The sequence below is a fragment of the Xyrauchen texanus genome, chromosome 17 (genome assembly GCF_025860055.1).
Source record: "Xyrauchen texanus isolate HMW12.3.18 chromosome 17, RBS_HiC_50CHRs, whole genome shotgun sequence".
Lineage (NCBI taxonomy): Eukaryota > Metazoa > Chordata > Actinopteri > Cypriniformes > Catostomidae > Xyrauchen > Xyrauchen texanus.
The window spans coordinates 31,562,069-31,589,120 of NC_068292.1; the positions used below are offsets into that span (position 1 = coordinate 31,562,069).

Here is a 27,052-nt window from a genome sequence, read left to right on the forward strand (position 1 = left end):
CTTTCCTTCTTTTAGTTTCTGTCTGACTTGCACTTGACGAGTAAACACTGACCAGGCAAGGTTTTGTTTATTCAGTTGCTATGACAGCTAGGTTTGCGCATACGCGCCTTCCAAGGACTTCTGAGAACAGAGCGCGAAATTGCGATGCTACTGCCCGGATTAGGCAAACTGAATGGAATCATGAGCTGGCTATTGTAATCTATTGTGCTGTAGGTGTTTTGGGTTTAGTTTTAAAACTGAATGATATCAACATTGAACATTATTATATATTTTTTTATTAATTAGAAGATGAATTCCACGTAGGGATACATGCAGTAGTCCCAACAAGCATTTTCTTATTTTAAATGAAACTGTGTTTTTTTTAGTTGGTAGATCTTATTGAGTTGGTCATTTAAAAGTAGATCATCACACAAAAAAGTGTGGGCACCCCTGGCCTAGTACCTTTGTCTTAGCTTTTGTTGTGATCAACTCAGAGTTGTCTGGTTTGGCTCATGGCTTAAAACTCTTTAATGAAGAAATGTATGAAATCTCTTTGGGGAAAAAAAAAAAATCATTATGGATGAATACTTCCAGAATCAACACGGCAAAAAAGTGGGTGGACAACAGGGCTGCCACTCCCGCAGATTACGCAGTATGCGTGGGGCACCAACACAAAAAGTCTCAATGCAACGAATGCCAAAGTTCTCAAAATAATTAAAAAAAGCAGTTCACAAAAACAACCCACAGGGAGACAAAATGATGTAGAAAACTGACCCAGCAAAAAGCTGCATCAGAAAACGGGCCATAATATACCATAAAGCGAGACTGTTGTTCTATAAGGGTGAGTGAAGCAGAGTGTGGAGGGATATGCAGAGATAGGCAGACATTGACACCAGGCTGCCTGCAGACAAGAACAGATCCAGTAGTTAAAGTGTAATGAACACATCCCCCAGGCTCCCGGCTGCCATTGGGAGATTGATGGACTAACGGTAATACCCAGGCAGATGGGTGCGTGCCACGCCTTGTCCTGTCCTCTCACCCGCAGCGTGTCCCCCCCACGAGCCCACAACGTCTTGGGAGTGAGGGGGAAACGAGCTCCATTGGGAGGAGCCCTTAGCGTGATTTAGACTCCCATGCAAATTTAATCAAATCGAGTGCCTTTTTCCAAACAGGCTCATGGCTAATTAGTGACAATTTAAAGGGGTCTCTGTGATCCCACCTCACACACATCTGCGCACACACATACACTGTGAGTGTTATAAAGATTTCCCTTCAATCGCCTTCCCTTTGGCACAGAGACAATCCCCCACCCTTCAGCTCTTGCTACAATCCACGACTTCAAAAGCAGAGGGACAAACCATGGCGAAACTCAAAGGGGCAAGATATAACAGAAAAAAATTTTTCTCAAAATCTACCGATTCCACTGTTAACCCACCCGTTACCCTGCACTGTAATTGGCAAATCGATTAGTACTGTTGTTAACCTCTCATGAAAGAAGTCTTTGAGGCATGGAAGAGGAGAGGTAGGTAAGGACTTGACATCCAGCGGGCTCAGGTGCTGATATAACAGTCAAAGCGATCGTTCTCTGGTCAAAGCCACCCTTAGTCACTAACTCTATGATATACAGAGGGTGATTAAGGAATGGCCTTTATTCCAGTGAACTGTATCTATTCACTATAAATCTGTGAGAAGCTTTTGCATTAATTACTTCAATAATAATGCTTTTCATAACATTCCTAAAATACTATCTGTTATTGTAATTATAACACATAGTCTAATACATTATCCAGGTGAAACTCCAAATTACAGAACAACATTAGAGCTAAAAATCCATTATAAAGAAATTGTGCTGCCATGAAATGGCTCATACTTACATACTGAGGAGCCTCAAAGTCATTTGCAGCTCTTTTTATTAGCGCCACTCACAATCACTTCATATTAATTATTGGTGTCAGATTAAGCCATTACTCCAATTACTCATTTGAATTATTTCACTGTGATATTAGCCATTTTAGGTCTATTTTTCCAAGACGGGTAAAAAAGCGACGAACATAACCCAATTCAAATTCCTAAAAGAGGTCATATATGTTACTAGACATGACCACCATATCAAATGCAACATGCATTTTTACCCCGAATGAGTTTGAAATATCTCAGAACAGACTTTATGACAGTGTTTAGGTTGAGTACAAAGGGTTGAGTACTGTTCATCCAAAAAAGTTCTGTCAACATATATCATGTTCATGTTGTTCAAAACCTGTACTCTTGTCTTAGGGTGCATCTACTTTAATCCAGATACATTTAAAAATGCTGTTTTCGTTTTTGAAACGCTCTCCGTCCACACTGTGTTTTCAAAACTTTTTCAAAAGTTGTTCGTCCACACTGAAATGGATGAAAACGCTTAAATCCCCTTACTGCACATGAAAAATTGGTCTGAAATGTAATTGTCCTTGCGTTCCGTCGCCGTACACCAATTCTGAGTAAACTTCCCATCGCCTTTGAAGGAATGCAATGTGAATGTTTTACAAAGTAATATTTATCTTAAACAATGCTATCAAAGTGAATATCAGGCACAACCGTGCCGCTATTACACAGGGTGCCATCTTGATTGTTTGGGTTGAATGGATCACATGACAGCAGGCACGTGCACACATAGACATCAAAGGGGGATTGAGCACCTGCCTTTTTTCTTCCCAGAGAGAAAGAGCCCTTTTTTCTTGGGTGCTTTTTTTATAAAAAAAACAATTATGAATGAATGACTATATATATATATATATATTCCTGTTTTCTGTCAAATAAATATATTTATTGAATAAAAAGTGGAAATATCAGGTCGGGAGATGAGAATGTCTAGTTCCGATGACTGCCTTCCTTCCCTGCCTCCCTCTCTCCGTCCGCGTCTCTGCACAGCAGTGCAGGCAGCACACATCGGCACATAAGACACACAGACAGGCAGGCAGCAGCCCTTCCCAGCTCCTATCCCAATTGTGATTTTCATGGCCTTTCACACGACAACAAATATGTCATAATTTTCAGAAATATCAGTTTCCCCTGTTCACACTACAAAGCTAAGACGGCATTTTCAAATGTATCCACTTGGGAGAGCATTTTCAAAAAGCTCAGTTTTCGCTGGCAAAAATGTCATCTCAGTGTGGACGGAAGGCCAAAACGTAGAGAAAAAGATGCTATTTTCAAACAAAAACTTATTTGTGTGAACGTGGCCTTAATTTCTAATATCTAAACCTCTTTAAAGAAGAAAAAACATGGAAAGCGCAGAATGACAAAATATCTTGTTTTCAGAGAAATCTAACACAATTTCATGGGGTTTATGCTTTGAACAAGAAAGAAAAAAAGTAACTGCTCATGGGGTATGAAAAATTTACTTGTTTTCCCTTTTAATCAAGTTTTTTTTTTCTGACCCCATGATAACATAGTTTTCTCTTGTTATAATCATAAACATTTCTAAATGTTGTTAGATTTATCTCAAAACAAGACAAAATCTCTTCTATTTTTCTGCTCCTTGACAAAATGTATCTTGTTTTAATAATGTTTCAATATTTTTTCAAGAAGACAAAAATATACTCAATAAGAAAATAATTTTTGAGGCAGAATGTTTGTCTCAGTCTCCATTCACTTTCATCTTCAATGCATCTTCTTTACATACTATATACTATGAAAGTGAATGGAGACCGAGGCTGAACATTCTACCTAACATCTCCATGGAAGAAAAAAAAAGTAATTCAGGTTTGGAACAACATGAGGGTGAGTACATTTTGACAACATTTATATTTTAGGGTAAACTATCCCTTTAAATGTCATTAAAACAATTTCACATTGCAAATGTTAAAATCCCAAAAAATCCATGTTGTTATGTACCTGCTGTCCCTCATCACACTAACACATCAACATATGAGAAATGTACAATTTACAACAAAAAGGAAAAAGCCAAGAGAGAGAGAGAGATAGAGAGAGAGAGAGAGAGAGAGAGAGAGAGAGAGAGAGAGAGAGAGAGAGAGAGAGAGAGAGAGAGAGAAAGCACTGTGGCTCAGCCTTGACTTCACACGGCATCTCATCAAATAAGTCTATTCAAAAGTCTAGTCAACTAAACAGTCTTACCCCAAACCCTTAACAAACGAATAGAGAGCTTCACGAAGGACCACGGGAGGCCTCTTTAACATCTCCTAATGTGAATAACATTATGGGACAATGTGGAGGATTTTGACCAATATCTTTCAAATCTAGGGGTCACTACCAACACACTGCACTGCTTGACCTGAAGCCATGACCACTGTGCCAAAGCTGATATGAATGAAAGGCAGGCTTCAGTTCGAACAGTGGCCTTCTGTGTAAAGGCAGGCGGAAGCACAGCAGAACTGCGCACACGGCTGCTTGACCCCCTACTCCCAGCTGAGGCAATCACAGTGACACTGCAGCCACATGACGTACAAATGCATGCACACACACACACACACACACACACAGGAAGATTTGTCTGTCACTTCTTTTGGCTGAAAATTGTGCAAACAAAGAAGGTCAATATTGATAGGTCACATTGTAAATATCACCAAGCTTAGATGCGCATGTTCATGTCACTCTGAACAGACATTTATAAGTCCTTTAAAACATTACAGCATTTAAGCAACGTAGAACAAATCAATCATATGTGTCATAATAAGCATAACCGTATAGTAGCAGTATGTACTCAATGTTCATTCCAAATACTTTTTCTTTTGGGCAGCACTGTCACAGACAACACTCTTTGCCTGCTTATCCTGAGCATAGTGACATTTCCCTGTTCTCGATTCACCCCTCCTCTCTTTCCCAGGAGAGAGTAATGGATGGGGCCTGTTTATGAAGCCGCTGCCACCTGCATGATCAATCAAGCCATGCAGAGACACCCGAACGCTCGAAAGCTCAGTCTGCACAAACACACAACCTTTCACATGAACAATTACACAAGAAGGAGTAGGGGTGGATCAAGAGTGTTTAAAAGTGGGACATTTAAAGTTCTGAGATAAGCAAATTTTTTTTTAATTTTATTTTTTGCTTTAAAGGAATGGTTCACCCAAAAATGAAAATGATCTCATCATTTACTCACCCTTATGCCATCCTAGATGTGTGTGACTTTCTGTCATCTGCTGAACTCAAATGAAGATTTTTAGAAGAATTTCTCAGCTCTTTAGGTCCGTATAATGCAAGCGAATGGCTGCCAAAATTTTAAAGCTCCAAAAAATCATATAAATCAGCATAAAGGTAATCCCACAACTATCACATCACTTCTGAAGATATGTATTAAAACACTTGAGTCATATGGATTCGTTTTATGCTGTCTTTATGTGCTTTTTGGAAGATCACAATTTTGGCTCCCATCCACTTGCATTGTATGGGCTAACACAGCTTAAATATTATTCAAAAATCTTAATTTGTGTTCTGCTGAAGAGAGGAAGTCATACACATCTGAGTAAATGATGAGAGAATTTTCATTTTGGGATGAACTATCCCAGAGGGGGATCTGGTCACTTTAAAATGCAAATTCTGTCATCATTTACCCACCGGCATGCTATTTTAAACTGTACATCACAAAATATGTTCTAGGCAGAATGATCGTTCTCAGTCACAATTCACATTCATTGTATGAAAAAAGACACAACGAATGTGAATGGTGACAGAGGCGGTCACTCCCATATTTTGTGTTCCATGAAAGATAGATTCATATGAATTTGGAACTACATGAGGGTGGGTAAATGATAACAGAATTTTCATGTTTGGGTGATGTGTTATTGATCTTAACTGGTGACAAATTTAAGTAATGGCACCTTACAAAAATACAACAAGACTACAACAAGGATTAGTACAAAATGTTATTTTTATTATTGTACAACTTTTAATGTAATTGTGTCTGTGACAGCACACTACAAGCACGTCAGTGTGCTATGGTCTTTTCTTTTGACAATGATATGTGAATAATCCACAACTATAAACTATTCATGTTCAATATGATGGGCAATATTAAGATCTGTGTTCACACCTTCTCATCATTATATTTCCACATCTTTTAGTCATTTGTGATTACTGGATAAGGATTTTAAAACCATTTTATAGAGATTGCATTCACAGAGCAATTTCTAGCCAGTTATATTAGACAAGATAATATAATCTAAATAGAAACATTTTCATTCACAACAGAAATTGCCATAATTTTATATGATTTTATTCCTTTTCATGATTTTTCCAGATCTAGAAATAACCATTTAAAATTACCTGGCATTTCCAGGTTTTGCAAGACCGTGGGATAAAAGATCCAACAGTTTCTCTTAATCAACAGATGCAACTGAATGGTGAAGTTGTATCAGTTCATCATCCAGAGAAGACAGTGTTGTTCATTTTGCCATGTGGATGTAAATTTGATCAGATATGCTAGTGCCATCTACTGATACTGTCAAGAATCTACAACAAAACTTAAGACAATTTTTTATTTCAAAGCATTTAACTAAAAATTGCAATACATATGTACAAACTGTTGAGACAACCAGCAGCTGTCATCAGTTAAGTTTTCCCCCCCATTTCACAGCAATAACAACGAAGTTTGTAGAATTTGGCTGGAGATACAAGGAGTAGCTGAATGAAAGCATCTTTAGTGTATAGATTTTAAGACATTAGCCATCATCTTTTCCTCCTGGCCTCAAATTTATAGATGGCAGGAGCAGTGCTGGTCTCTTTACGAACTTTCACTTTCTTAACCTTGTCCTGTCAGAGATTAAGAACAACCCAGATATCACAAAACAAACTCCGAATCGGTAAGCAAGACCAAATCATTCATCTTAAAATAATACAAGATAAAAGGTCTAAAAGATCCTTAAAGATTTAAAAAAAAAAGTTATTGATGTATCCATGCATTACTAAAATGAGATACCCTTGTTGAAGGGCTCAAGTAAAATGCAGACAAATACACTCACCTGAAGATCTTTCCTAGTCTGGATCTTTTGACTAATGACAAACATCTTCTTTTCTCGGTCAATACGCTGTGAAAGCTCCTCGTACTGATTTTTCCTCTGTTTAGCTAGTTTCTGATAAAGAAGGCATAAACAAATGAAAATAAATAACTAAATGAGCAGGACTGAATTTCCCAAAAGCATCGTAGGCCAAGTAGACATTAGAAAACATTGGCGCCAATGGTCTCTGAGATCAGCTTGTGATGCTTTTGGGAAATCCAGCCCTTATGTAAAAGTGGGTGGAAATGTGCAGCTGCTATGCTGTGGACTGGACACAATACAACAATTTTCTCACCTTTAGCCTTTCTGGCTCCACTACTCCCAAAATGCTCTTGTTTTCTAAGGTTTCTATTGTGGGTCTGTTATACGCACGGTCCACCAATTCAGGCACCGTGTTGAGGTGTGTGGCCAGGTCAAAATCCTCCACTAAGATGCATTAAGAATACGTTTAAGAATCGAAAGCACTTCGATCTATTGCAGATTTAAATAAGAAGCTCAATTAAATCAATTACAAAATATATCTCAGTACCTTCTTTTTTTGAATCCAAAAAAAATACATGTTTATTTTTCTTTTCTTCGTCAACATCAAGAAGGTGGAGCTCAGACTTCAACCTTTCAATTTTCTGAGAAAAGAAATCACCTCATGCCATTATTCACAGCTACAAGATGAAGGAAACCTTGCATAGCACATAAACGTAGATGAGCAGATCATACAGGCAGTTGGCATCTAAAGCAAGGACCATGCTACCTTCATTTCTGAAACTCTCTTCATTTCAACATATCTGATGTCCTGGGTCCTCATCACCTTCTTCTGTTCCTCTGTCATTTCTTCCTCCTTCGGTTTTATTACGTGAACTCCATCCTAATCAGAGTGAGGCGTAAAACAGTGTAAACGTTTGATAGTTGTGAATGGGAGTGAATGGAAAACTACTGCAAATAGATATTTTTTATTATCCTTTTTGCACCAACATAAAAAAACATGCCCACAACTTTCCAAATGAAGAAATAAGAGCAATGGATTAAAAGGTCGAAAGAGAGATGGCAAACTTACTATCACTCTCTCAGCAGCTGTATTCGTTGCATTGGTAGCTATGTTTCCATCCAAAAATTTAAGTTAAGCAAAAAATCATAATATCGCATTAATAAATCTGCGTTTCCATCACACGTGTTCAAAAGAACATAATCGCCACTTATGGAGAAATTGTAGCCATTCACTTTTCTTTATAAAATACTTGAGGTTTAGAGCACACAGACAAAACACTTTGTCTCATCATTGGGAGCGACGGCACGTCACACAGTTCTAGGAACTCTACGTGTGTTTTCCTCCATCCTTTACTGTGCAGATCAATACGATATTTTTCAAAAGTGTCAATAAACCTGCTCTTCGGCACAGTTCAAGTATGTATTCGACTTTTTTGCTCTACATACTCTTTGCAGGCTTTGGATTTCCTAGACACCATTACTTCAGGATGACCAGCAAAATATTTCAGATGTGATGATTGGTCAAGTAATGACTGAGATATTCAGTCACATTAATTATTTTATGTATCTTGTATTCCTAATAAATTCAATAGGAGTTTATTTGGTAAATGTGTTTCCATCGTAGTTTATGTGCATTTCTTTTACCCACCTACAGTGAACATATAAATAGTTTTATGCCCATTTTGGAGATTTTATTCACATCTTAAGAGTTTCCATCCAGAAGTTTTAATGTTATATCCCAAAATGAACATACAAAAACCAAGCTGCGATAAAAATAAAATATAATAATTTTAATAAAAAGTCACGTTTATGAATAAAGTACAGTAGGGGAAAACTGAAGCTATTTCACTGACTGCTTAACATACAAAAAAAGTATGGAAACCCAGCTTGTGGCAACTTTCTTTTTTCTACTAATTTCAGATTAATATAATACACAGTATAATGTTATAAAAGTACAGTAAATAATAAAATAATTAAATCACTTTCTAGTGCAGAGCTGCTTTGACCAGTTTATAAAAGGGAAAGTATAAAGGGAACAGTGCAACACCTGAAGGCAAATTAAGACACAACAAACCTTTAATTGGTTGTGTATCATTTTAAAGTGGAATTCATCTGGGTTTTTCTCCATGGCCTTCTTCCGCAAGGCCATAATGGTCTTTTGTTTCCGGTGGTAATCACTGCATCACAAAAACACATACTTTAATTGTAGTCCAACAATTAATAATGAAGTAAAAGTACAGAGGCACAGACAGATTACTTGTTACTATTATCATGGTAATGTTTATTTTAATATATGATATAGCTTACAAAATCTGCTGTTATTACCCTAGCCTGTACCATTGTCAAGCATGCATCAATCAATGCATGGCAATTATATTAATTTTGAAATCATGTTGACATAAAAATGACATATCTGCTGGGAGTACAGCAGACAATGCATCTAGTGAGAACAAACATCAATAAAGGTGATGCATACTACAAAAGTGAAACATGCATTACATTAATCCCGAAAACGCCCAACAATAACATGATGTCTTACTTTGCACGGAGTTTGTAATCCTTCTTCTTCTCCAAAAGTCCTAAGTGTTTCCTGAAACCAAGCTGCGATAAAAATAAAATATAATAATTTTAATAAAAAGTCACGTTTATGAATAAAGTACAGTAGGGGAAAACTGAAGCTATTTCACTGACTGCTTATCAATTCTGCTAGCAATTCTGCTACGAGTTCATAACATGTGCTTAAACTTACCTGTGATCTCTCTTTGTGGTCTCGTTGTTTGGACTTCAGGGCTTTTCGAAAAGACGACATGGTTGTAACTGTGTGATATCAACCTAGCAGCAAAGTTGGCAGGAAAATGTTCTGTAAACCCCACACTCACGTGTAGCACTGAACTCACGTGGGTACGATTGGAGACAGCCGCTTAAGAGACTTGATATTTGTCGTCAGCAGATTCGCAAAATGACATGACTGAAACGAGTACAATTCAGTATAAAATTAATTGTCGTTTTATCGTAACTTATTATAGCGGTTCAAAATGATTTTAATATTTGGTAACCTCATTAAAAACACTTAAAGAATATAAAAGTGACATAATTCATGTATAATATTGAGACTATACGGTAATAACAATTATATTGTTCATAAATTGACATCGTATACGTAACTATGCCGTATACATCAGTATTATTTAACTATGTTTAGAGGGTACTGAACGAAAAACATGTTTTGTTTGTTTGTTGTTGTTTGCGCGTGTAACACCATTTTAAAACTTGAAATGGCCCTAACAAAGAGTCAGCAGCAGAGGGCAATGTCCTCCACGGATTCGATACGCTTTCATTCATATTCATTTAAGTTCTTTTTTTATGTTGTGGTAATAAAAGCTCAATTTCAGGCATGACTGACAGCATAAAGTCAAACGGACAAATGAAATAAGACTACGGTAAGTCTTTGAAAGTAAACTATTTGCTTGTTCTGAAAACTGCAAACTATCTCACTAACTAGCCTACGTTTCCATCCAAGGATTTCTGCGAAGAAAGCGCATCAAAATAAAGCTGATGGAAAACATATAATTTCTGTGCATAAAGATGTTTTAAATTAAGAATAAATACACAATAGGGGAAAAGTTTCAAAGTGCTTTTTTTCTTTTCTTTTTTTTTTTTTTTTTTTTTTGGAACACTTAGCCTACAGCCCAATTCTATAAAATTATTTTTTAGTGTACTTTTGAAAAAATGCCGGCAAAATCTACTTTTGAAAAAATGCCGGCAAAATCTCCTGTATTACATTAAATAAATTACAAAACGAAAAAAAGCATTCAATTAAAAAAATAAATTACCAAATGAAAAAAAAAAATGTTTTTTAGACCTATATATGCCTATTCTGTTCTCAAACTTAAATTAGACTTACCCTGTTCTGTAGACGAAAACTGTCGCTGAATTACATTCTCAGAAAGTTCTAGACTTTTTTTCAAGACTAAAAACTATCAGAATATTTGTCCAATGCTGAGTTCACTTTCAGAAAACGAGCTTTTGAACATTTTAAAACGTTTAAATATTTTAAAGAACCCTCTTGACCTTGGAACACATTTACTACTTCTTCAGAAAATATACATTTGCATTTTGAAGCTAAAATACATTTTAGATGATAATCAAGTTCAGTTGGTCGTTAAAAGTTGCTGGAGAAATATGCGGGACATAGCCTAATGCAGTTGTGATGGCGATGCTTTTGATTAGATTATTGTTCAAAATATTGAATATCAGGAATGTTTATGTAAAACCTGATATAATTTTTTTTTCTTTAATAGCTGTGCACACAGCATATACACATCGATTGATTGTCCTTCCTTATACTGAGACAGAAAGTTTGCTACTTTGTGCAGGTTGCCAGCTTCAGGACCAGTATTACAGTCCTATCAGAAGATCAACTGTTCTCTTTTGATTGCAATTCCTCCTCTTCTGATTGCTTTTATTTGTGAAATTATAATGATAGTAAACTGGCTAATTTTAATGAATTGTTTCAATACTCTCCCAATTTTACCAAAACTTCGGAGGAAAAAAATTAGGTATATCTGGGAGGTGAATTAGCGATAAACACACATTTCTTCAGGGCAGATTTATTTTGCGCTAAACCAAAACTTGTGCGAAAACTTTTTTTTTTTTTTTAGGCATGACGTCATCACGCACACGCTTTATATCGATAAAAGGCCATTTGAATGGAAACGGGCAGAAGGGGGCAAATGTCACAATTAAATTTTTAGCATTTTCACTTTGTCGATAACAAAATAGCGCGAAAGGTGGATGGAAACTAGGTTGCTGTGAGTCACAAGCTCAAGCAACAGGCTGTATCCTTGACACTAAGCTTATGCCACAACATTAGCTTTATATGGCCATCTGATCAGTGATATCAATCAAAGTAGTCCTACTTGCCTACTGTTCTACATGGGGAAGAAAGCCAGACTCGCAGAGGGGAAGGGCTTCGTAACAAACACTGGGTGCTGAGCCGCTTAGTTTATATACCTTGGGCAGTGTGTTGACACTTTGAATCACTTTGGTCATGATAATGAATGCCTCCATCTGCCAAAGAGATTGGTTAACATAACAGATAAAACTTTGTGTTTTTCAAACACATTTTTAAAGTTCTTCTATGTCCAAGGCACCCAACTTGAATCTCATCCAGAAGTGCTGTTTTCATGTATTAGCGTAACAAATGTTAGAGCTACAGAATTATGACAACACCTTTGTGCCTCTTACAGCTCTTAAACTCCAGTTTACCCATTAGTTTAGCTTCTCTTCCGGGAATGAAGGGGGGAGATGGAAAATAGCCATTTGGTGTGTCAAAACGTGGGGCATGGGACATAAGCAAGGGCAGCTTAGAAATAACAATCATACTTTCTCTGGTTCAAATACACTCTGCACATTGAAAGCATACATGGGAATACCTCTTTATAAGCAAGCATACTAAAAGGTCACATTACTTTACATTTACTTAAAAGTTTGGCAGAGGATATTTGCACTAAGTGCAAATAGTGAAAGATGCTATTTACACTAAGTCAAATAGCTATGGATGCTATTTTTACTACGTGTAAAAATAAACAAAAAGCATCTTCTTTGCACTCTAGTGCAGATAGTGTCAGATACTCTTACACCCTTGTCTGTCCCACAGACACCCTACACAAACCCCAACCCCTACCACTACCTTACAAAAATTAACCATGGTTCTCTTACGACTCAGTACACATGACATTGCGTGTTAACGCATACGAGGGTTGTCCTTCCACACAACCTAGTTGAAACCTCTCTACAATAACACCAATATTCATACATTGGCTATGGTATTTGAGCCCCGCCCTTTTAGGCGTGAAGCTGTCCACTATAAAAGCAGGTGCACACCATTCCACAGAATTTGTTCCCTTCAAGAAAGCGATTCATCTCTCACCTAGATGCCCTCTACTACTTCGCCGTCGACTGCACGAATCAGTGGGCGGTATCTTCACGACAACGAGAAGACTCTCCACTCCCCTGCAGTGTTCTGGCGAACATCACTCCACCTCACCGCTTGGTGCTTCACTGGTGAACAGGCCGCTTCAGCATCCTGATTCCCGCAAATATGCGTTTCCCCTGGTATGCCTAATTCACTTAGTCATATGCAAAGTCCGACAGGACAAGTCCCAATCAACCGTGGTTTCAAAAATGATAGATATGTTATACGGCTCGCCATTGGGAAATACCACTGAGGGATCTCCTCTCTTAGGCACAAGGCACAATCTGGCATCCCTAACCCAAGCTATGGAACCTACATGTGTGGCCCCTGAAAAAGCGTGCAAAATACCCAGACCTGACGCATTCAGTCATGAACACCATTTTACAAGCCAGAGTGCCATCCACGAGATGCCTCTATGCGCTAAATTGGAATGTGAAATTCTCATATGTCTTCAAGATTGGACGCAGGACTCACTCTGTCAATGCTCAAAGTTTATGTGGCAACTTTATTTGTGTATCACGCATCTGAAGCCAGCACCACTATAGCCAAGCATGATTTAATCTTAAAGTTCCTTAGAGAAGCAAGATGATTAAATCCAACTCAGCCGGCTACAGTCCCGACTTTGTCCTAAAAGCACTCACAGGGCCCCCCTTCAAGACTTTAGACTGTTGATTTGCACATGCTCTCCATTAAGAACGCATTTCTGCTGGCTCTGGCCTCAGTAAAAGAGGTCAGTGATTTACATGCACTATCAGTTGACAAATTCATGAATGGATTTTGGCCCCGGTCTTTCAAAAGTCACTGACAAACCAAAAAGGTTCTAACTATACCCTTCAGAGCCAGGTGGTTCTCATTCAATCCTTCTTCCCTCCTCCATTTAATTCGAATGAGGAACAATCCTTGCATACGTGGAGCGTGCCTGCCAGTTCAGTCTGTCTGATCAGCTCAATCATAAGAAAGTGTTTCACCGCTGTTCAAATGCACTTTGGATCGCGTCATTTATATGTATAAATGTTTTCTATATTAAAGGACTAAATATAAAATGAAACAAATGACAATAAATTGCAAAGTAATCTCTTCACTAATCAAAATACTTTTTGAATGTAACTGTATTGTAATTAACAATGAACTAACAAATTAACTGTAGTGGAATACAGTTACTTATATTTTGTATTTTAAATACGTAATCCCATTACATGTATTCCGTTACTCCCCAACGCTGCATATACTAATGCCCCTCCCATTAAGTACAGGCTCCCTATCATTTTACACATAAATTGTATATTACCATAACGTCACAAGCACTTTCATTATAAATAAACTCTCTTCCCGAATTAGTTTGTGAAGGGGTTAACTCATACTATAGGACTATAGTTCCTATATTCATTCTGAGTGCTCCCCTCCTGGCCCAACATGAGGGTCACTCATTTGCGGCATACTCATTCCATCCCGCAGGTTCCCTATATGCGTTAACACGCATGTCAAGTTTACTGAGTCATAAGGGAATGTCTTGGTTCCGTGAGAAGAAGGGAACGAGACATTGCGAATGCTGGCCACACTACAAGACTCAGAGTTCTTCTGAGGTGCGAGTGATGAGCTCCTTGTCCCTCAAACAGAAAAAATTATTACATCTTGTACACTGTGTGATATAGGGTATTAATTTATGGTTTGTGCTCCTAAGATCATCTAGTAGTGTGTCAAGAAAAACCTTTGAAATCTACCTTAACTAAAATTAAAATAGCAGACTCAAACAGTCAGCCAGGTTAGCTATATTATCAAGACACTCTTGATAATAATGGGCAATTTTTAGCTGTCGACATTTAACAAGACACTACACGTGCTTATAACAAGATAAAATTATATGCACATTAAATCACAGTATTCTCCTCTGATGGCATCCGTTTCTTTAAAAGTTTGCTGCCTTGGAGCTTATCTGAATGTGCTTGATTCCATGTTCATGAGAGCTGTGACTCTGGTCACACCCTGATAGTAAAACGAAGCGTGATTGGTTGAAGATAGAAAGTAGGCCTACTATGACTGGTCTGAGTAATGTGGCCATTACATGACTGGATCGAGTAGATGATGGATGGAGTCCACTCATTTGTAGATTTGTGTGCATGTCTTGATGCTAGATTTGTTTCAAAATCGATAAATTCATGTAGCGATCGGCAAATGCACAGGAAGCGATCCACAAATAAATGTACACGATTCACAAATGAATGCTGGAAAGAATTGAGTTTATGAGTTAAAAAATATATTTGTAAATATATTATATATATATAAATATATAGTTTAATATATCTCAAAACAAATCTCATTTTATTTATTTGTGAATTCACTTTATTTTTGTGAAACTCCTTACATTTATTTGTGAATCTCTTTCCATTTGTATGTTAATATGAAACAATTCCATTTCTATATTTAATGTCTCTGCCCCATCGCGAAAAATTCTTTTGATCAGCAGTTGACCCCAAACAAATCTGTGAGTTTGGTCTGGGCAGTGGTGGGCAGAGTTAGTGTAAATAGCCTCTGCCAATGGGTATAAACAGGCACTCCATTAAAGTTCACTTAAAATTGAGTTGTCATGTTAGAGTCATAAAGCTGCTATGGTCACATGGGTTTATTATTATTATATGTATTTATTTATTGTTATTATTATTTAATTTTTTAGCATCCTGTGATATGCCACAACAGCAGACTGCTTTTAGAATAATGGGCACACAACCATGCACATATATATAAAAGTATATATATATGTATCTATACATATACATACACACACACACAAACACACAAATACAAATAATTGAATAAATGTGATTTCAATAAAACAATTTTAATGAAAGGGGTTGAAGACATATAAACACATTCATCTCACCAATATCCCATTATTATCAACATTCAATATCACCTCAGTTGATATTTTTATCCCAGTTTTATTTTTATGATGGCAAAGAATTTGTTTGAATGTGTGAGATCTGCAAAAGCATGCACAACTGCTAAAGTAAAATCCTTATGATGTAATAGCATTGCATTCATTAACCTGGAGTTTGTGGTTTCAACTTTAATATAAAACTTGTCACCTGATGGACTTTTCCTATAGACATAAAACCACTGTGAATATTGAAAAGGTATAGTTAAAGGGATAGTTTACCCAAAAATGAAAATTATCTCATCATTTACTCACCCTCATGCCATCTCAGATGTGTATGAATTTCTTCTGTAGAACACAAATTAAGATTTTTAGAAGTAAATCTCAGCTCTGTAGGTCCTCCCAATGTAAGTGAATGGTGGCCAGATCTTTGAAGCTCCAAAAAGCACATTAAGGCAGCATAAAAGTAAACTATATGACTCCTGTGGTTAAATCGATACCTCCAGAAGTGATATGATTGTGGGTGAGAAACAGATCAATATGTTAGTTCTTTTTTATTATACATCCCCACCTTTGATCAGCCCCAAAAAGTAGGTGGGGAAATGCATGAAGAATGCAAATCACAAAAAAAAAAAAAAAAAAAAAAAAAAAAAGTAGAAGAAGAATATAGGAGTTTAAGTGAAGATTTATAGTAAAAATGGGCTTAAATATTTATCTGTTTCTCACCCACACCTATTATATCACTTCTAAAGATGGAGAAGTTGGATCTTCTAAAGATGGATTTAACAATTGGACCCATATAGATTACTTTTATGCTGTCTTAATGTACTTTTTGGAGCTTCAAAGTATTGGCTTCCTATAGCTTTCATTGTATGGACCTACAGAGCTGAGATGTTCTTTAAAAAAATTTAAAATCTTTGTTTGTGTTCTGCAGAAGAAAATCACACACATATGGGATGGCATTAGGGTGAGAAATGAAGAGAGCATTTTCATTTTTGGGTGAACTATTCCTTTAAGCAAAAACATGACATTACATCTAATGTGTCCAGTTCATGTCTACATTTAAATTATTATATCTAAATAAAAAATGTAAAAACATTCAGGATTACCTACAGTATAAGCATCCAAACCTGTGTTGAAGTGAGGGCAGAATGTCAAATGGGCAGGACAAGGGGTTATAGGTTTATGATAGCTCAGAGTTTCTGGAATACCTTTGCTTGACAGATATATTACTGTTTGGTTTTTAATATAGGCCTTTAAAAATCACACAAATGACATAATGCTACTGGTCAGCAGCTGAGCTCAAGACCTTGGAATGTCTGCTCCTACCAATGCAGGGTTTCTTCTATCCCCATACACAGATGTTTAGACCAATACCATCAATAAAATCTCCCTCTGAGTCTGAATCTTCACATGTGAATTCCTCTATAGAAAATTCAAGATTTTATCACTTTTTTAACTGGTCATAGCCAAACAACAGATGTAGTTTGCCTAATTCAGTTATACAAGATTATACTGTTATATAGTAATGCAACTGGCGTATTACAACTAGTCTGTGTAGTGTGGGAAATCTAATAAAAGTAGAAAGCATTTTGCTCAATGTTCTGTGTCATCAGGAAAAGTTTCCTTTTGAAGATTTATTCTTTAAACAGAGGAAACCATTTAAAAGATTTAAAAGTTATAATTTCAGGTTTTACCAAGATGTTAACAACACTGCCTGAACCCTACAGTAGATTCTTCCAGGAAAAGGCCTCTCTTGAATGTTTAGTTCTCACCCTCACATTATGACCACAAAGCTCTATATGTGTGAATAGAAGACAATTAACAGCCATCCCACTATTTACATTATCCAGCTTGAGCTGGCAGCACAGTATGTGAGTATGAAAAGGTTTATAAAGACATGACTGGCATCTAAAAGCATAACACTGACACAATTGTCGGCTTCATTCAGAGATAAGAGGAAAGTTTATCACATTTTATCTCTTAGAATTGCAGGCAGAAGTTGTAATTGCTAGTTGAAACAGTTTATTCAGTTTGGTTTGATTTGACAAACTTGCCTGTTAAGCTGTTAAGAGAGGCAATAAAACATGAATGACATTACAGTGGAGACACTGTGCATCAGACAACTGTTACTGTACTTCATACGAGTTTAAGAGAAAAGCTCTCTTTGCCACTGCTGTAATTTAATGCATTTTTGGTAAGGTCATAGAAACGGCTACAAAACACCTTTCCTATACAATCACTGCAATTGTGGCACATTATTGGCTTTAGTCTTTGTGAAGTCTGTTTACTGTTAGCAAGTCAACCCCAGATATAGTAACTGACTTAGCCTGTCTTAGTAAAATATCCCGTAGCTGCACTCAATTTTAGTTATTTCGTTTACAGCAACTGCTCAGCAGCTCAGACTGTCGTTGCCTGAATTAGTACAAGGATAGGGTCATGTCTTCACAGACCCTTCTTTAAAATTGCAAGAGGCTCTTTATTTTGTTCCTTCATCCAATTACATTACAAACACGACTACATAGTAAGAACCGATATCAAAGTAACACTTACCACCTTTTTTAAACAATAACACATTTCAATTGAAGTGCCTAAAGTGTTTCAACTGTAAACTGTGGAAATATCAGGCAGCAATTCTTTGTTCGTCCATCAAAGTAGAGTGAGGCAAAAGTTTTTTTTAATTGTTTTGATCAAGAAGTGATTAGGTTGATGCAGATCCAATTCTATATGTAATATCTGATCTGTACAAGATTTGTCCATGCGTCAATAACATGTTAATAGGGGTCTAACATATTTATAAATAAAATGTCAAAAATTCACTATATACTCTTTTTTTCTCCCTATTAATTGGTCTATGTGAAATGACTGTGAAGCAAAGCACTACATATATGGCATCAATTATGTATAATCCTCTCTTGGTCCCATGCATGGTGTGGAAAAATACCATCATTATGGTACCCTAATTTTAAAATGGCAAAATGACCCCAGCAAACACTAAATATTCCCCTAACATTGGTATATGTTTCCCATTTATTTTTTATTATTTAGTTATTGTTTTGTATTTTTTTATTTTTTTTTAAGAAACTCCTAACATTCTAAGAATGTTCTTTTGAGTTTTTTGTATGAACAAAAACTAATGTTCCTAGAAAGATCTGTGACCCAAATTTTTTTTTTTCGGACATTACTACAGATTTACATTACTGTTATTGTTACTACAGCAAACTGTGTTGACACAGATAAACAAGGCAAACATAATCTGAGAGTGATTTACACTCCTTGAAGAGATCCCATATTCATTTATTATGATTTAACAGTAGTAACACAGTACACTGGCATTTTAATGTAAGAAGTGATCAACATGGATGGAGATATGCTAAAATGGGTTGTCATGCAGAATAATAGATTTCATTTAGATACAGATAATGAGATTTTATCTGTACAGTTGTTGTGCACCATTAGTCTGATTGCTTAAAATATTACATGGAACAGGGCCGTAACTGCAAGTCAAGTGGTTTTTATTGTCGTTCAACCATATACAGTTAGTACAGTACATAGCGAAAGGAGACAACGTTCCTCCAGGAATATGGTGCTACATAAAACAATATAGGACAAACACAGAACCACATGAGACTACACAGACTAAATAACATTCCTACATACAGTGCACATACAAACGTGTGCAAAAAGTATGGAACAGTACAATAATTACAAAAAGGAACAGGACAATAGGCACAGTAAGAGACCGTGAGAGACAATACAGCGCCAACCCAGTACACATTTGTAAACTGAGTAGTGCAAAAGATGACACATTCTAAAAATGCCAAATGTAAACATAACATACTATGAAATAGTGTTCTATGGACATAGCAGTTATTGAGGTAGCAGCCAGGTATAAAGTGACAATGAATTAAGTGCAAATCTGGACATGTGCAAAAGTTGGATGGTGAACAGGTGTGTGTGTCAGTCCAGTCTCTGAGTATTGACGAGTCTGATAGCTTGGGGGAAGAAGATGTTACACAGTCTGGCCATGAGGGCCGAATGCTTCGTTACCTCTTGCCAGATGGCAGGAGGGTGAAGAGTTTGTGTGAGGGGTGTGTGGGGTCATCCACAATGCTGGTTGCTTTGCGGATACAGCGTTTGATGCAAATGTCTTTGATGGAGGGAAGAGAGACCCCAATTACCTTTTTAGCTGTCCTCACTATCCTCTGCAGAGCTTTGCGGTCCGAAACGGTGCAACTCCCAAACCAGGCAGTGATGGAGCTGCTCAGGATGCTCTCAATAGTCCCTCTATAGAATGTAGTGAGGATGGGGGGTGCTTTTCTCAGCCTTTGAAGAAAGTAGAGACACTGCTGGGCTTTCTTGGTAGGTGTTGAGGGACCAGGTGAGGTTCTCCGCCAGGTGAACACCAAGGAATTTGGTGCTCTTGACGATCTCCACAGAGGAGCCGTCGATGTTCAGTGGAGAGTGGTCACTCTGTGCTCTCCTGAAGTCAACAAACATCTCTTTTGTTTTGTCCACATTCAGAGACAGGTTGTCACCAGGTCTACACCAGTCTGTTAGCAGCTGCACCTCCTCTATGTATGCTGAATCATTTTTCTTGCTGATGAGACCCACCACGGTCGTGTCATCGGCGAACCTGATGATGTGTTTCGAGCATTGCTGCACAATGCATTGCTGCACAGTCGGGAGTCAGCAGAGTGAACAGCAGTGGACTGAGCACACAGCCCTGGGGGGCCCCAGTGCTCAATGTGGTGGTGGTGGAGATGCTGTTCCCGATCTGGACTGACTGAGGTCTCCCAGTCAGGAAGTCCAGGATCCAGTTGCAGAGAGAGGTGTCCAGGCCCAGCAGATTCAGCTTTCCAATCAGGTGCTGAGGAATTTTGTTGAATGCTGATCTGAAGTCTACTAACAGCATTCAAACGTATGAGTCCTTTTTATCTAGGTGGGTGAGGGCCAGATGGAGTGTGGTGGTGATGGTGTCGTCTGTTGAACAGTTGGGACAATATGCAAACTGCAGTGGGTCTAGTGAGGGGGGAAGCTGGGTCTTAATGTGCCTCATGACGAGCCTCTCGAAGCTGTGACGGGATGGTAGTTGTTGAGGCAAGACACTGAAGACTTCTTTGGCATGGGGACAATTGTTGTGGCTTTGAAGCACATTGGAACGACGGTGCCGCTCAGAGAGATGTTGAAGATGTCGGTAAGAACATCTGCCAGCTGGTCTGCACATCCTCTAAGCACTCTGCCAGGAATGTTGTCTGGTCCAACAGCCTTCCGTGGGTTGACTCTATGTCGAATTTTCCTCACATCAGCCGTGGTAAGACATTGCACCAGGTCGTTGGGAGGAGGGGTGGCCTTCCTTGACACCACGTCGTTCTGCGCCTCAAACCAAGCGTAGAAGTTGTTCAGCGTATCTTGAAGGGAGGCATCTTTGTCACAGGCAACTGATGTTGTCCTGTAGTTGGTGATGGCCTGTATGCCCTGCCACATGTGCCACGTGGATTCTCTGTGCGTGTGCGTGTTTTGCATAATTATGCTGGAATTAGCATAACAGAGATGTGGTCCGAGTAGCTGAGGCGGGGGCGGGGCTCTGCCCTGTATGCGCCTGGGATGTTTGTGTAAACGAAGTCCACATACTGATGGAATTTAGGGAGAAATGTCTGAGATTCGCATGGTTGAAATCTCCAGCGACAATAAAACAGTCAGAGTGAGCTTTCTGCAGTTCGCTAATAGCCCCATACAGTTCACAGAGCGCTTCCTTAGCATTAGCACTGGGGGGAATGTAAACTCTGGTTATAATGATTATAATGTGGTGAATTCCCATGGTAAATAAAAAGGTCTGCATCTAACAGTCACAAGCTCCACCAGTGATGAGTAGTAGCTAGAGACTAGCATAGACTTCTTGCATCATTCCATGTTGATGTAAACACACAAGCCACCACCGCAAGTCTTACCGTAGAGAGCTGCATTTTTGTCGACACGAAACAAGGCGACCCTGTCTAGCTGAATGGTGGCGTCCGGAACTCTGTCGCTGAGCCATGTCTCCGTGAAAACAAAGATGCAGCAGTTTCTAAACTCACGTTGCGTAGTCTGATGGAGTCGGATGTAGTCCAGTTTATTGTACAGGGAGCAAACATTTGAGAGCAGATAGACGGCCTGCTAGGGTTTGTTTTTAGCGTGGCATGGACCCCCGCCCTCTTGCCGCACTTCCTCTTCCTTGCACGTGGCTTGCACATTCCCTCCCCAGCCACTGGCATCAGGTGATGCCGAGGACTGGAGGCCTGGCCTCCGCAGCAAGCCGAGGTCACGTAGCTTCTCCTGCAGATCATCATGCAGCTTGGGTTTTGCATGAATCTTGTATTTGAGCAGTGTCTGGCAATGGTAAATACGAACACTGTTTGCTCTGATGTCCATGTGCTGTAAAAGTAGGGCTAAGAAACAAAAATAGCACCATTTTGGATCCGGATATACATTGAGAGGGACATTGCAATATACACTGAGAGGGACGAGCCCCCCCCCCCCTATAATCATATATGGGCAAATTCATGTGAAAACAATAATGGATCTGTTTTCAGCATGTCAGGCTTAAGATAAAACACAAATGTGTGTATACTGTAAAGGAGTTGAATGTGGTAAGTTTCTGAAGTACCTTTTTAGAAAATTCACTTGATATTGTTGTAGATAATGATCTATAATACTAATATAATACTCGCATTGGATAGAAGCATCTGCCAAATGAATAAATGTAAATGTAAACTAAAGTGTTAGCATTTTAGAGATTCTCTTTAAAATACAGTAGCCTATCCTGAAAAAGGTGTGTTTATGTTTTTGCTGAGTTTAGAACATGGTCAGACCCGTGACTCGTGGCTTCAGTTGAGTTTTTAGGTTGTGATAAGGACAGTGTCATATATTTTTTTGTGCAAATAGTATTAGGTAGGCTAATAATTAACAATCAATTTAAGGGTTTCCATTTTTTTGATGAGGGACAACTTGAGGACAGTAAATGATTTTGTGTATTTTTTTGGCTAGCCAGCTGGTGTCATGTCATTTTACAAATACATCAGTGGTGAAGAAATTCAAATTATATTTGCCTTATCTTTGATACAGCACAAAAATGACAGAAACAAGCAAATTGCCTGCAGACACAGTGTTTGTCTTGATATTTAAAAAAAAATATCATGTCAAACCAAAAAAGATCCAATTTTGGACAAATTAAAAAAAAAATACGCATTTAAAGCCTTTATTCAGAAAATTATTGCATTTATTATTTTAAAAGACTGTTCTATCCATTGGGGCGGGAGCTTGTGACTGACTCAACTTCCTCTGTATAGTAGCGCGTGGAAGAGTTGAGTCTATCATTCCTTCATTCGCTGCTTGAGGTAGTGCTGATCACTTCTGCAGACCCGTGCAAATCAATAGGACTAAATATAAAGATATATTAAAAAGCCCAACTCTGTTCACCGCGACGAACTCAAGACGGCCAGATAGTCGCGATTCAGAGCGCGTCTTTAAAGATTATTAATCAGGTAAGCGCGACTCTTCATTTTCTTTAAGTTTTCCCAGTCTTTTAAAAGTACAAGCTCACGTGACAGAGGGCTAATCATTATTAACCCGTTTATTTATTCATGAATGTATGGAAAACGCGAGTAAAAATCTATGAATTGTGTGCCTGTGAAAGTTTTCATTCATCCTGGTTAGAATGTTGAAACGTAAAGTTCACGAATTATCACAGTGAATATTTTTTTAGGAGTAACTTCAGTTCTGTTTGTAAACGTTAATGCATTAGGTATCATGAACTAATTATCCTGATAATGTCAATTTATTGAAACAATATTGCTAGTTCATATCGCATTGACTATTAATGTTAAAATACAGTAGGCTTATACAACTTTTATTTAAAACATTAGAATTTTAAAAAATGGTGCATTAAATGTGTTTTTCATTGCTAGTTCATGTTTAGGTATACATTTATGCTAACGAATACAATCTTATTGAAAAGTGTTACCAAAACATACAGTTTTGTACAATATTTTGGTTACCTCTAATGTTGTCATGTGTTTCTAAACTTGTGAATGCATCCAATCTTTTGGACTTAGGCCTATATGATCTTTATACTATGTACACTATGCCTTTAAGTTTAATCACTTTACCTACTTTTTAAATAACTGTTGTTAGTAAGAAAGGCTGCTGCTGGATTGCTTAAATCAAACTAACTGTCTATAATGAGTTTAGTCATAAGAGGATCTGTTCTATCAGGTGCCACCCACTGTAAACTCATAAATTATATAGATAGATTATTCAGATCAGCCCACCTGTTCACAGTCACTTAAGGTGTGTCTTTATGAATAAAAAAATTAGTAACTTATTTCCTGTTTTATATTTAACCTAGGTGGTAGATTACCTTTTTTTTACAGATTAAGAAATACCATGAGCATTATTCTGAAAGGATATCTTGATTGTTACCTCATCAAACAGGGCTGTAAAAGTATGCTGTCTGCACTTGCCATGTGGAACTTGCAAGTAGTTACTCAGCTTGTTCTCTACAAGGAATGCAACATGTTCTGGGATGTGATTCAGAGCTGAGCAATCAACTCCAAATGGGATCTAGTTGTGACTAAACTCAGGAATATTTAAGCACCACCTCCCCTCACAGCTTTGGTCATGGTTTCTGTATGTGTGCATTTAATGACAACGAACTTGAGATATACTGTTCAGGTCATGACACGTGTGCCAGATTCCTCTCAAAATTACTAGTGTGTGGACTAGAAAATGTTAAAGGTGACCTTAAAACAGCTTGCATATTCTAAATTAGGTTTCTGGCAGACATTAATGGCATTTTTTGGTTCTATTCATTCTTGCAGTATCAGCATTTGTGTTACACTGAAGCCCCATGGGAACACACTTCCAACAGGTGGTGCCATGAGGCATAGGGGGTTTTTGTTTTCTCTACTATGCAGTAAAATTCCATGGAAACGTGTGGTCATTTGCATTGCATAGATCAAGACGGTCTTAACAATACAGCGAACAGACCAAAAAGTGCTGTGAGTAGGTCAGAAGAGAGTGCAGGAAGAACTGAACAGAAGTGTCCTCTGCTCATTTCCTTTCTTTTCAGTTTTCAAGCCCTACTGCTGTTCGCTGGCATCCTGTAGATGTTGCAGGCAGCCAGTCACTTGTCTCACCCTCAGTGACTCAAAGTTTATTGAGGTAATTCTGTCCTCATTTATTGTTCCAAGCCTTTCATATCATTCCTTTCTCCCATGGAATACAAGAGGAGAAATGTTGAAGAATGCTACTCTTTTTTTTTTCTTCTCTCCTCCATATAATGAATTGGGACTGAGGTTCTGAACATTCTGCTTAGCATCTACTTTTTGTGTCCACGGAAAAAATAAATTCATATGAGTTTGGAATAACATGAGGGTGAGTAAATGATGACAGAATATTAGTTTCTGGGGGAATATCATTAAGTTGTTTAAGTTTGGTGTGGCACTGACATGCATTTGTGTGGGTGTGACTGTGTATATAAAAAAAAAGTAGAATGAGATCTAAGAGGTGCATTAGTTTGCTGTTTGGTGCGTTAAGAAGCCTTTGAAACTGCTTACCTTAGAGCCAGATTCCCAAGCTACCTGCCGCCAACCCTTTGCCATGTCATTCCCATTTATTATTCCAAGAGGGGAGTTCAGAGGTGCTTGTGGAGAGACAAAATCATGCCTTTGAAACTCAACTCAAGTCAAGTCTCTCATATAGCCTACATGCTACAAACTTTGGGAGCCATTAGTTTGTTTCTCACAGTATTGCTGATTTAACAGCCTACTCCATAGCAACTAATTGCTACATCGCAGCATTAACTTAAGATCACTTATTTAAACAGATTTATTGTTTACATTCCTGTCTTTTTTTATTTTATAATCTTGTAATAGTTTTTTGTAATTTCCCACTCTCCACAAAATGCTATATCTTTAGAAAAAGCATGATCAAAAGTGGTTGGAAAGCAGGCCCGTCCCTAGAAATTTGCCGCTCTAGGCAAGATTCTCTTTTGCTGCTCCACATCTAGACGCAACATCCACCAAATGAATTGCTTCATTCAGACACAAGACCATATCAACACATGCACGTGCACACACACACACAATGACTAGAACATATCCCCCAATCAATGCATTGCAAAACGCAAAGCATAAAGTCTGAAAACAGCAAACTCAACCAATGTACAAACTGTACTGTATTATGTGATTGGAGCCTAATATCCAGTTCTTTCCATTTTTGGAAACATCTATGATGTCCATTTATTTTGGACGTGTGCTTAACAGGCTAGACGTGTTCTTCCAATCTTTCACACCTTCTTTTGTGAGTGCAGATTTCCTTTCGGATTCACAAAAAAGTTTGCCGCAAAAGCAAAAAACGTATTCATTACTTAATGAATACACAAACCACGGCCTGTCAAGTTTGCCATTAGATTGCGACTAGTGACTGGTTAAAAGTTCTGTGTGCACCATCTCTGGGAAAATCTACACCTCTGACTTGATATGGTCAAGTGTATTAAAATATCCCACAGTGCTTGATTTAATGGCAGCCATATAACTGGATCATTCAGGGTTTCACTCTGATCATTAATACTGCCAGCTGGGGGCTGCTGCAGGAAGTTCAACCGGAAGAGTGAAATCTGCTGTGTCATCCGTGTTTCATACTCGGTCTCGGCTTCAATATAAGTCAAGTGGTTGTAAACTCATAAATTATTCAGATAGATTATTCAGATCAGGGTTAGGGTAGACACTGCAGTGGGCTGAGCTGCTGATATCTTTTGCCTGCTTTGAAACTAATTTTAACAATGAATCTCTGCATTTTGATGCTGCTTGTTCTTTTAGAAGTCTCCTTTTTTATACTCTAATCCAGACAATTTAACAGTTTTTGACATTTTGAAAGAATCCAACAGCCCTCAAATCACCAACTAATTAACACACCCACCTGAAATCTGTTCAGTGTGCTAGAATCTAATTGGCTGATGCATATTTGCTAACTACCCAGAGGATAAATACACAGACGATATAATTGGCTTTTCATCTGCCTGTTTAATGAAATATAAATTATGATTGGTCATTTTATAGAAGCATATCAGATTGTGCATCCATGTGTGATTTTGCCACCCTTGTAAAGTGCTGCTCTAGGCACTTGCCTAGTTTGCCTATATTGTAGAGGCAGCCTGGCTTGAAAGTCCATCAAAGAAAATCATCTTCTTAAATTAGGCTGTGTTTAGCT

General features: G+C 37.9%; 2 protein-coding genes across 3 annotated transcripts in view; one reads left to right on the plus strand and one right to left on the minus strand.

The window, feature by feature from the left end:
- Positions 1–5,869: 5,869 nt before the first annotated feature.
- On the minus strand, positions 5,870–9,860 carry LOC127658222 (probable U3 small nucleolar RNA-associated protein 11). Its single transcript, XM_052147394.1, has 8 exons — positions 9,703–9,860; positions 9,493–9,554; positions 9,028–9,130; positions 7,720–7,833; positions 7,501–7,594; positions 7,267–7,397; positions 6,936–7,046; positions 5,870–6,726 (listed from the first exon to the last, which is right to left on the minus strand). Exons 1-8 carry the CDS (start codon positions 9,760–9,762, stop codon positions 6,643–6,645), a joined length of 759 nt encoding a protein of 252 aa, XP_052003354.1. The 5' UTR covers positions 9,763–9,860; the 3' UTR covers positions 5,870–6,642.
- A 13,317-nt stretch (positions 9,861–23,177) lies between these two features.
- LOC127657906 (four and a half LIM domains protein 3-like) overlaps positions 23,178–27,052 on the plus strand; it is a 44,352-nt gene continuing 40,477 nt past the window's right edge. Inside the window, exon 1 of one of the 2 annotated variants that reach the window (XM_052146887.1) lies at positions 23,178–23,325. The gene's annotated coding sequence lies outside the window, so the exon portion shown is untranslated. Of the gene's footprint in view, positions 23,326–24,950; positions 25,004–27,052 lie in introns of those variants that run through there. The other variant, XM_052146888.1, reaches the window with a different exon arrangement.

Excerpts from the sequence above, each read along its gene's own strand:
- LOC127658222 (XM_052147394.1), bottom strand. The coding sequence starts at position 9,762 with ATGTCGTCTTTTCGAAAAGCCCTGAAGTCCAAACAACGAGACCACAAA. Across the intron at positions 9,555-9,702 it reads ACCACAAAGAGAGATCACAG|CTTGGTTTCAGGAAACACTT; the intron begins GTAAGTTTAAGC and ends TTTTTATCGCAG. Across the intron at positions 6,727-6,935 it reads AGACTAGGAAAGATCTTCAG|GACAAGGTTAAGAAAGTGAA; the intron begins GTGAGTGTATTT and ends AATCTCTGACAG.